At 38.1% G+C, this 12,000-nt stretch overlaps 1 protein-coding gene across 2 annotated transcripts in view; it reads left to right on the top strand.

The window, feature by feature from the left end:
• Window positions 1-12,000, top strand: part of OPHN1 (oligophrenin 1) — a 307,777-nt gene that overhangs the window by 127,414 nt on the left and 168,363 nt on the right. For both annotated transcript variants that reach the window (XM_084869543.1, XM_084869542.1), the window contains exons 6-7: window positions 6,515-6,616; window positions 11,769-11,879. In XM_084869543.1, the coding sequence (XP_084725669.1) occupies window positions 6,515-6,616; window positions 11,769-11,879 (213 nt within the window). The remainder of the gene's footprint in view (window positions 1-6,514; window positions 6,617-11,768; window positions 11,880-12,000) is intronic.

Raw genomic sequence — 12,000 nt, 5'->3', positions numbered from 1 at the left:
GTCAAGTTGTATGAGTTTCCTGTAAATGTTGGAGATTAAACCCTTATTGGTGATAACATTGGCAGATATGTTCTCCCATGCAGTGGGCTTTCTTGTTGTTTTGTTGATGGTTTCTTTTGCTGTGCAGAAGATTTTATTTATCTATTTTTTAATTATTTATTTATTTTTTAAATTAATTTCTTTATTGATCAAGGTATCACATATTTGTCCTCAACCCCCCATTCTGTTCCCCCCCTCAAGAATAAAAAATGAGGCAAGCAATAATCGTTATGCTGAAAGGCATATGCATCAGTCTATAATGAGCTTCTTTCTGGGCCACCAGTTCTTTTGAGACCCAATTTCAATGTCAGTTTCTTATGTGTACATGAGAGCAATGATATTTCAGTTCTGGATTGTGGGAAAATGGTGGTAATGCATGTTCAAACCTGTCTGGTTTGGTCCTGGGCAACCTGCAGTGATACACAGCTGCTGACTGCTATTATGGTAAGGGGTCATCAGTGACTTCCATTTCTGGACTGCTTCTCTTCTGTCTTCATGGTTGGAGTAGTCCTGTCAATTCCTCTCTGTTGCCAGAATCCACATGGTCTCAGAGTTGTTTTCTGAAAATATACAAATGTATTCTCAACCAAAAGTTAATAAAGGAATATTTTCTATCAATTTGACTTGGGATCCTTTTTCATTTTTTTCCCAAATGATTTTCCTCTGGCTTATTTTGACACCATGTGTGTTTTTCATGGGTGTCCTGCTGATAACATTACAATTAATTTTCTAAAGTACAAATTTTCTACATGTAATTTACTTTCAGGATATTTTTCTTTACATGATATTCTTCTACTTTCCCCCTTTTTTGATTTAAATATTAGGAGTCTTTTGAAAATTTTATAATGTAGTCTTGATAGCTTTCAAATTTTAATTTTTTGCCTATATTATGACTGCTTTAGGTTCATTTCCTGTTGTGAGATTTTTATCCTAAAAACTTCATAGACAAAGAAAATATTATGATGATTACTAGAAGGAAAGAGGGTTGGGGGGAAGTAGAGGGTGTAAATGAAGGGTAAATGGTGATAGAAGAAGACTTGGCTTGGAGTGGTAAGCACATAATCCTCCTATATAATAAAAGAGAAACCATGTAAATTGACATTACCTCTGTTACACTCACCAGCCAATCAGGAGTGAGTATAAAAATTAACCCAACAAATATGGAGGGTTAATTTGCATATACAGGCAACAGAGTGAGAGAACTGGCAGAGAGTGGAGCAGCTTGGAGAACTTGGCTCCCCAAGCTGCGATATGGAGAACAGAGAGGGAGAGTTGGCAGCTTGGAGGACTTGGCCGAGTGGGAAGCTGTGGGATGGAGACAGAGCAGAAAGGGAAAACCAAGAAAGTGAGGAGCACCAGGAATTCTCGGAATAGTAGTTCTGGTGGCAGCCCTAGGACTGGAAGCAGAAACCCAGAGCACAGGAAGCACCAGGAATACTGGGAATCATAGTTCTGGTGGCAGACGGATCTCCTAGACAGTAGAGCAAAGTGAGCCTGGAGCAAGTTACTGTTGTGGTGGGGGATGGAGGGAAAGCAAAGGTGAGAGACATAAGTAAAATCAGAGTGTCTAGGAAAATTTAAAGGGAAGATATCTAAAACTTCCAGGAAATCTCTACCAATGAAGCAAAGAAAAAAAAGCGCCTCTATTCTGTGAGCAACAAACCAAACTGGGTTGGGGTCTCAGACAATTCACTCATATGATTGCAAAGACACACAGAAATGCCTGGATTGGAGAGGGCACCCCTGAGGGCTTCCAGATTGAAGAGAGTGCAGGTCGGGCTGAGGGACCCACCCTCCATGCACGAATCTTCATGGACCGAGCCCCTAGTACAATATATAGATGATGTATTATAAAATTGTACACCTGAAACTCATATAATTTAATTAACCAATGTCACCCCATTCAATTTAATCCTATCTAATCAAAGAGTAATATGCAAATTGACCATCACTTCAGCACATAAGATGGCCTCCCCCATGTGGTCAAAGATGGCTGCCTCCATGTGGACACAAGATGGCCACCACAAGATGGTCTACAGGGGAGGGCAGTTGGAGGTGACCAGGCCTGCAGGGAGAACAGTTAGGGGTGACAGGTCCAGCTGTGAAGGGCAGTTGGCAGTGATCAGGCTGGCAGGGGTGGGCAGTTAGGGGTAATCTCACCAGCATTGATCAGGCTGGCAAAGGAGTGGTTAGGGCGTGATCATGCTGGTAGGCAGAAGCAGTTAGGGGTAATCAGGCTATCAGGCAGACAAGCTGTTGGGAGCCAGCTGTCCTTGATTGTGAGAGGGATGTTCATGATTGGAGAGGGTGCAGGCTGGGCTGAGGGACCCCCCCGCCCCATGCACAAATTTCGCGCACTGGGCCTCTAGTAAAAAGTAAAATAAAATAAATAAAACCTAACATTCAGGTTTGATATACATTTTTTAAAGATCCTCACATATTGCTTCATAAATGGATATTCTCAACAAATAGGAGTCCCTTCCCTTATCAGTCCAACAACAGCCTTTGCCCTGAGGATGGAAAGTGACTCTTGATTAGAGCTTCTGGTACATTTGGCACTTGTCCTCAAATTGACCCTGAAAAAGAAGTTCTTCTTTTCAACCCATGTTGGAATTGCTAAGAAGTAGTAGACTGATGCCATTGATGGTTGACTTTAGTGAAATTAGATGCAAATAGACTTCAGAAGAACTAAAAAATCCAAATAGACTAATAACAAATAAAGCTATTAATTTAGCAGTCAGAAACCTTCCTGAAAAGACAAGCCCAGGACCAGCTGACCCCAGTGGTGAATTCTAACAAACATTTAAATAAATTATTCTTCACATACTCTTCCAAAAATAGAGGAAATACTTCCTTACTCATTCTTTGAGGCAAGTATTAGCCTGATAGCAAAACCAAAAATAACAAGAAACAAAAACTACAGACGAATATTGTTCAAGAATATAGATGTAAAAATCCTCAGAAAAATAAAGCTAGCAAACCAAATTCAACAACACAACCAAGTGAGGTTTATCCCCAGAATACATTGTTGGTTTAACATCTAAATAATTCAATCAGCCCAATTGGTGTGGCTCAGTGGTTGAGCATCAACCTATGAACCAGGAGATCATTGTTCAATATCTCGTCAGGGCACATGCCCAGGTTGTGGGCTCAATCCCCAGTAGGGGGTGTGCAGGAGGCAGCCAATTAATGATTCTCATTATTGATGTTTTTATGTCTCCCTCTCCTTTTCTCTCTGAAATAAATAAAAATACTTTTTAAAAATTAAAAATAAAAAGTCTATCAATGAATTACACCATTTAATAGATTAAAGGACTGGAGTGCATAAACATGTCAGACACAAGAAAAACATTTGAAAAACACCTTTTCATTATAAAAATATTATAAAAACTAGTAATAGAAGGGAAGTTTCCCCACATGATAAATGGCTAATACAAAAAAAAAAAAAAAAATCCAACAGCTAATATATTTAATAGTGAAAAACTAAAATCTTTCTAAGTTAAAAAATAATACAAGTATATGTACTCTTTTCTCTTCCATTCAATATTATGCTGGAGGTTCTATCCTAGGTAATTATCCAACATTGGAAAGGCAGAAATAAAACTATGTTTATTTGCATATGACTTGATTTTGTATATAGAAAATATTAAGGAGTACACACACACACACACACACACACACACTACATACTCACATACTATTAGAACTGATAAAGGAGTTAGGATACAATGTTGCAGGATACAAGATCATTATACAAAAATAAAATACATTTCTATATACTTTTTTCCATAAATTTTACTTCTCAGTTACAGTTTTGATGCCAGGTGGGTACTGGAAATATTGGGCGCAACACTTTGTAAAATATTTGATGGTCTAACCATTGTGTGGCATGCCTGAAACTATTTCTATACACACTTAATGAAAAATTTGAAAATTAAATTAAGAAAATAATCTTATTTACAGTAGTATAAAAAATATTACTTGGGCGTAAATCTAACAAAAGAAGTACAAGATTTTACACTGAATTTTTTTTGGAAGACATTAAGGAAAACCTAAATAAATAGATAAGTAGGAAGACATCCCATATTCATGAATTGAAAGACTTCATATAGTAAAGGTGGTAATACTCACAAATTGGTTTATAGGTTCAGTGCAGTATCTAGGAAAATCCATTGATTATTTTGTTCAAATTGATAAGGTGACCCTAAAATCCATAAAATGTAAGAATAGAAAAAGAAATCTTGAAAAAGACTCAGAATTTTTAATTTTAAAACTTACTGTGAAACTATAGAAATGAAAACAGTGCGGTGCTGACATAAAAATAGACATATACATCAATAAAATAGAACTGAGTCCATAAATGTGTACATTTATGCTTAATTGATAGTAAAGAAAATGGGTATATACCTTGGCCAGTGCAGCTCAGTTGATTGAGCATCCTTCCATTCATGGTTAGGGCATGTGCCCAGGTTACAGGTTCCATCACTGGTAGGGGGTGTGCAGGACGCCGCCGATTTAAGTTTCGCTCTCACATCCATGTTTATCTCTTTCTTCCTCTCCCTCTCTTTCTATAAAGTCAATGAAAATATTTTTAAAATAAAAGAAAATGTGGTGTATCTATATAATCAAATATTACTTAGCCATTAAAAGGAACAAAGTACTGATAAATGGGTAAACCTCGAAACCATTGTGCTATGTGTAAGACGATATTTACATATTGTATGATTCCAGTTATCTGAAATGTCTGTAATAGATAAATCCATAGAGACAGAAAGTCAGTTGTAGTTTCTTGAGACAGGTAGTGGGAGAGTGGGAGAATGCTGCTAATAGGTATGGGCTTTCTTTTTGAGGTGATAGAAATATTCTGAAATTAGATAGCAGTGATGGTGACACAACTTTCTAAATATACTAAAACATCCTTAATTGTCCCCTTAACAAAGAGTTAAATTTTATAGGTGAATTATATCTCATAGTTTTTTTTTTGTTTGTTTGTTTTGTTTTTTGTTAAATATCTCATAGTTTTTACTTAAAAAATGGAAGTGGAGTAGAAAGTTACCCACAAAAGTCTTTGCCATTTTTCTGGCTGCTACTTTTTCTTCAAACAATTCCTACTTTAAGTAGATTCAGCAGCTGGAAAGCCACTTTGCCCTATCTTTTGTGTGAAAATCTCTGTTCTGTGTTTTGGTACCTGAGTTGGGGTTCCGGCTGTAGACCTACTTGAAGTTTACTCACAAGGCTCCCTGATTAATTATAAGCTGCCTAAGTGTAATTTCTCCAATAATCATTTGGTTTCTATTTGACTATGTTGAATGAATCGAATAGATCTGCATGTTACGTGATCTTGGACAAGTTAGTTCACCTTTTAGAACCTTAATTTCCTTTACAATATCTACTTTTCGGCAGTGCGATCACTAAATGAGACCATAGAATTTAAGTACCCAGCCCACTGCCTCGACTGATGTAGGCTTCACTTAATGTTAGCTTCTTCTCTACTTCTTTCCCTCTGTTAAAAGCACATTCCTTACAAGTCAGGTCACTCATTTGTGTCCTGGCTTTCTGCCTAGCAACAGATGGCCTCTAGAAATAAGCCATGAGTTGAGGTATTTTTTTGTCTTTTTATCTGTGTGTCCTCTGCTGTGTCTCTTCCAGTACCTGGAACACTGTAGGTGCTCAGTGACTTTGGATTTTCTGTAAGACAGCACAAGCCTTTTACTTAGATTTTCCAGCACATTGCTGACAGGATTTCAGATTATCTGCTTTAGTCTATGACAAATAAGCATGGCTAGTGTTCCTTTGGAGGCTGTTTTGCTGAAAGGCTGAGAGCTAAATTGAATTTCATACTTGAGGAGAGTGACAGTTGAATCCTCCATCTCCCATAAAGGTTTCCAACACTTGCTTTCAGGTAAACCATTCAGGATATTTTAATCATCTATAACATTATCTTTTAATATGCGGCAGTGAAATGCTTAAACAATACTAAAGAACTCATCATTCATAGAGGCAGTCCCAGATTCCTATTGCCTTGGAAATGTTTTACTTATTAGGTTGTCTGAATACATTGTAGATTAATCATTTAAAGGCATATATTTAGTTCATTACTGTGTTCCTTCTTCTGCCTTTTTTAAAAAAATTGAATGAGTAGTTAACCACTATGAAAAAATTTGGGGAGAATAAAAATACCCAGCATTCAGGCCCATTTTTAAATGTCATTCCTGAGCAGCAGCTCACAGAGCCTTCAGCTGTACTGGAAGGAACTGCTCTTTGTCTAGATTGAGCCATTGAGGGCTACATTTGTGAAAGTCAAAACTACTATGACCAACGCAAAAACAAATACTCTCTAGCTATTTTTTTTTCTTCCTAGGAAATAGAGAGATTGGCCACATGAAACCTGGCACTGTGCCCCGTGTTCTCAGTTCTGAGCAAACGAAACTAAAACTATAGATATCTTAATCTGTGCCTTCTCTTCCATGTCTAGGAGCGGAAAAAGAAATTTGAAAAGGATGGTGAGAGGTTTTATTCTTTGTTGGATCGACACTTACATCTGTCTTCCAAAAAGAAAGAATCTCAGTTACAAGAGGTATGTTAAAAAACGTGTCACCCTTCCATTGCCAGCTATACCTTGTGGTAGCTTCCTACTGCAATGCTTTCATTTTACCCTGCCTCAGCCGAGAATCATGTATGATAGTATTTCTTGCAGTTACAATCATGGCCTGGGACCCAGCTTTCCTGAGTTCTGAAGCCAGTTCCTCCACTGACTCACTGTATGATTTCGAAAAACATTTTTCTTTCTTGGTCTGAGTTCCCCTATCTGTCAAAGGAGAAGTGGTACTCATAATCTCCATAATCCCTTTCAGTTCTAAGTTTTTTATTTCAAGTTATACACAAGGATAGCCTTAAAGTAGTGTTGTATTTAGTACATCAGGAACAGATGTACTGGTATTGAGATCCCTCCTACTTTGTTATTCATTCTCAGGATTGTTGTAGCTATTCAGGATCTTTTTTTTATTCCAGATGAATTTTTGGGAAGTTTGTTGTAGGTCTGTGAATATGCTGTTGGTATTTTAATGGGGAGTGCATTGAATTTATAGATTGCTTTGGGTAGTATAGACATTTTTATTTTTTATTTTTTTATTGATTTTTCACAGAGAGGAAGGGAAAGAGATAGAGAGCTAGAAACGTCGATGAGAGAGAAACACTGACCAGCTGCCTCTTGCACACCTCCCACCGGGGATGTGCCCGCAACCAGCGTACATGCCCCTGACTGGAATCAAACCCGGGACCTTTCAGTCCGCAGACCGATGCTCTACCACTGAGCCAAACCGGTTTCGGCAGTATAGACATTTTAATGATGTTTATTCTACCAATTCATGAACATGATAATGTGTTCCATCTGTTTATGTCTTCCTCTATTGCTTTTTTCAGTGTTGTGTAGTTTTCCTTGTATAGGTCTTTTACCTCCTTAGTTAAATTTATTCCTAGGTATCTTAAATTTTTTGGTGTGATGGTAAATGGGATTGTTTTTTAGTCTCTCTTTCTGTAAGTTCATTATTGGTGTATAGAAATGGCATAGATTTCTTGGCATTAATTTTGTATCCTGGCTACACTGCCAAATTCATTTATTAAGTCTAATAATTTTTTGATGGAGTCTTTAGGGTTTTCTATGTACAGTACAATGTCATCTGCAAATAAGGACAGTTTTACTTCTTCTTTTCCAATTTGGATGCATTTTATTTCTTTTTCTTGTCTTACTGCAATGGCTAGCACTATGTTGAACAGGAGTGGTGAAAGTGGGCATCCTTGTCTTGTTTTTGTTCTTAGGGGAAATGGTTTTAGTTTTTGCCCATTGAGTTTGATGTTGGCTGTTGTTTGTCATATAGGGCTTTTACGTTGAGGTATGATCCTTCTATTCTCACCTTGTTGAGAGTTTTTATCAAGAAAGGGTGTTGGATTTTGTCAAATGCTTTTTCTGCATCAATTGATATGATTATGTGGTTTTCATCTCTCAATTTTTTTCATGTGATGTGTCACGTTTATTGATTTGCGAATATTGTACCATCCTTGCATCCCTGGGATAAATCCTACTTGGTCATGATGTATGATCTTTCTGATGTACTGCTGGATCTGATTTGCTGGAATTTTGTTGAGGATTTGGCATCTATGTTCATGAGGGATATTGGCCTGTAATTCTCTTTCATTGTGTTATCTTTATCTGGTTTTGGTGTTTGGGTGATGCTGGCTTCATAGAACAAGTTTGGAAGTGCTTCTTCCTCTTGAATTTTCTGGAATAGTCTGAGGAGGATAGTTTTCAGTTCTTCCTTGAATGTTTGGTAAAACCCCCCATGTGAAACCATCTGTCCCTGGTCTTTTGTTTCCCAGAAGCTTTTTAATGACTGCTTCAATTTTTTTCTACAGTTATTGGCATATTGAGATTTTTAGTATCTTCCTGAGTAAGTTTTGGTAGGTTGTATTTTTCTTAGAATGTTTCCATTTCATCCAGGTTGTCTAGTTTGTTTGAATAGAGTTGTTCATAGTATTTTTAAATAATCCTATGTATTTCTGTGGGGTCTGTTGTTAGTTTGCGTCTTTCATTTCTGATTTTATTTGAGTCCTCTCTCTTTTGTTTCTTGGTGAGCCTGGCTAGAGTTTCATCAATCTTGTTTATCCTTTCAAAGAACCAGCTCTTGGTTTTGTTGATCTTTTGTATTATTTTTTTCTTTTTCTTTTTTTTGGTGTCTATGTCATTCATTTCTGCTCTGATCTTTATTGTTTCCTTCCTCCTGCTCACTGTGGGCTCTTCTTGTTGGTCTCTTTCTAATTATTTGAGTTGTTGAATTAGATGTTTTATTACCATTTTTAAAAAATATATTTTATTGATTTTTTTTACAGAGAGGAAGGGAGAGGGATAGAGAGTCAGAAACATCAATGAGAGAGAGTCATTGATCAGCTGCCTCTTGCACACCCCCTACTGGGGATATGCCCGCAACCAAGGTACATGCCCTTGACCGGAATCGAACCCGGGACCTTTCAGTCCCCAAGCTGACGCTCTATCCACTGAGCCAAACCAGTTTTGGCTATTACCATTTTTGAGGTAGACCTATAGAGCTATAAACTTTCCTCTCAGGATTGCTTTCACTGTGTCCCATAGTATTTGCATTGTTGTATTTTTATTGTCATTAATCTCCAGGATGTTTTTAATTTCTTCTTTAATCTCATGTTGCCCAGGCCGGCTGCAGCTGCAGGAACCATGGGCTGATGTCTTAGCCCGTGCCATAGCTGCAGGCACCCAGGACTGTGGTGCAGGTGGCTTGTCCCTCTTCTGGGCTGCAGCTCTAGCTGCTGGCACCCAGGACCATGGGACAGGTGTCTAGTTTCTCTCCCTGCCACTGGTGCCTGGGACCATGGAGTGTGTGGCTTGTCTCACTCTTGGGCCTCAGCCTGGTTGGTCCCCCTTCCTCTCTCCCCAGTATTGAGTGTCTGACTGTTACTGTGTGAGGGTGTGATGTCCATTTGCATATTAGCTCTTTATTATATAGGATATCTTGTTGTGGGTCTCTTTGGGTTCATCTTTTTTTTTTTTTTTCTTTTCTTTTCTTTTCCTTTGTGTTAATCTTGTTTGGGACTCTCTATGCTTCTTAGACATTAATAATATATGTTTCCTTCCCTAGATTAGGAAAGTTTTCAGTTATTATTTCTTTACAAATTTATCTCACCCTTTCTTTCTCCTCCTTCTGGAATGTTAGGTTGCTTTATGTATCTCAGAGATTTCTTATACTATCCTCAGTTTAAATAAGTATATATTTTCATTTTGTTTTTGATAGGATAATTTCCACTATTTTGCCTTTAGTTCACTAATCTGTCCTTCTGTATTAATAAAGCTGCTGTTGTTTTTTTATAATGTATTCTTCACTTTAGTAATTGGATACTTAATCTCTGATTGATTATTACATTTTCTATCTCTATTCGAGTGCTCTCTGAATTCTTCTTTTCTATGCTCAAGTTCATTGAATATGGTTATGACTATTGCTTTGAATTCTTTATCTGGCAAACTACTTAACTGTGTTTCATTAGGATTTTCCTCTGGAGTTTTTCTTGTTCCTTCATTTGGAGTATATTCTTCTGTCTCTCCATTTTGTTTGACTTTCTGTGTCTGTACCTTTGAGTTGGTTCGAAATAGTGGTCCCTGTTAGTTTGTGTATTGTATACTTTTAACTTGATGGTTGTAGTTGGGGTAGGTCCCTGAAATATGTATTGTTTCACATGGTCTGAAGGAGTTGATTCTGATTTGGGTAGCCTGGTGTGTGTGTGTGTGTGTGTGTGTGTGTGTGTGTGTGTGTGTGTGTGTGTGCTTTCTTGCCATTCTAATATGGGAGGGCTGCATGATAGAAGGGACTACTTTGTGTATGCTCAGCATGTCCTGTTGTTTTAATTGTTTGAGCTGGGCTGTTCTGTATGATTGCTTTCTTGTATCGCAACCACTTATTAGCACCACCCTTTCTTTTGGTGGAGCAGCCTTGTACATACAAATAGCATTGCTTCGTTAGTTCTTTACCTTTTCTTGGCTTGGCAGCACCCCACTCACTCTGCATTGATCTGCAAGGTTTTGCTAGATCTATGTTTTCTTTGGCAGAGAATCCCCATGTGTTCATGCAGCAGTGCCCCCCCATCTCTGTACTTTCTTTGATGGGGCAGTTCTGTTTGCTGGCACCATAGCTGATTTACCAGCTCCATACTCTTTCTAGGAGTAGCAGTGCCCCACTATCTCTGCATTTCCTCAAGATAGGACATCCCTATAACCAGGGACCACAGTCTTTTGCTACCTCTCTATTCTCTCCAGGCAGAGGAGCGCCACATGTATGTGCAACCCAATGGGTGAAACATAACACTTAAATATAACCCTGCCACATCTGCTGCATCAGTCTCTGAGCTAAGAAGCTCCTTTGATGCAAGCTATCATGTCCTCCTTCTTCTGTTTGATCTAGTTCCAGGAATGGTGGCTGAGGATGTGTTGCAATGCCTGCAGGTTGGCCATAGAACATGGATGGAGCTTCCATCTGTTATCCACATGCCTAGGACCTGTAAATAATTATGTGTGCCAGTTCCTGTCATCCTGGGCTGTTTCCTCAGCTTCTGTAGAGCTCTCATGGTTCCTCAGCCTTCTCTAACTCACCCCCCCCACCCCGCTTTTCTCCTTCTCTCTTGTTTGTTATGCAAAAATCTATTGGAAAAAGGCTCTCGGTTGTCTTTCAGAAGGGATTTCTGTAAATATAGGGGTACATTGGATGTGTTTTTGGGAGGGTGCAAGCTCACTGTTCACATATGGCGCCATCTTGGACTTACTAGAGAGTTCTTAAATATCTTATATAGGCTGCAGCAACAGCTTTGATTTTCCATATTCAAATGTCTATACAGTTTTTGAGACATTGTTCTCTCTCATTTCTATTCTATGTTGTATCAAGTGGAGTTGTTGATTTTTTTACATTGTTCAGCTTTTTTCTTGACAATGGGCATGACAACTTAGAGACTTCTTACTTTTGGGACCAGAAACCGAAGTCTTGTGTCAATCATCTTTTATCTCTTGGCTTCATGTTCCCTAATTGTAAAACAAAGAAATAAGATCACTATTTGGTGGCTAAAATCTTCTCTAGCTCTAGCATTCTAATGATCCATAAGCACTGACTTGCATGAATGACTATGCTGATTTGTAACATTTGCTACTTTTTTTTATACAGGCAGACCTGCAGGTGGACAAGGAGAGGCACATTTTTTTCGAGTCCTCCCTTGATTATGTTTATCAAATACAGGAAGTTCAGGAGTCCAAGAAGTTCAATATTGTGGAGCCGGTAAGTTCTATCTGTTGGTTAATGCCCTAAAAATATTTACCAAATGCTTGGTAAAAACAGAGAACTTTGATCATAAAATTGGAACCTCGAGGAATGTGGAAGATAGTCCCTGTTTAAAAAT

The sequence above is a fragment of the Pipistrellus hanaki genome (genome assembly GCF_964339955.1).
Source record: "Pipistrellus hanaki genome assembly, chromosome: X".
In the NCBI taxonomy this organism is placed as follows: domain Eukaryota; kingdom Metazoa; phylum Chordata; class Mammalia; order Chiroptera; family Vespertilionidae; genus Pipistrellus; species Pipistrellus hanaki.
This window is presented reverse-complemented; position numbering and strand designations above follow the sequence as displayed.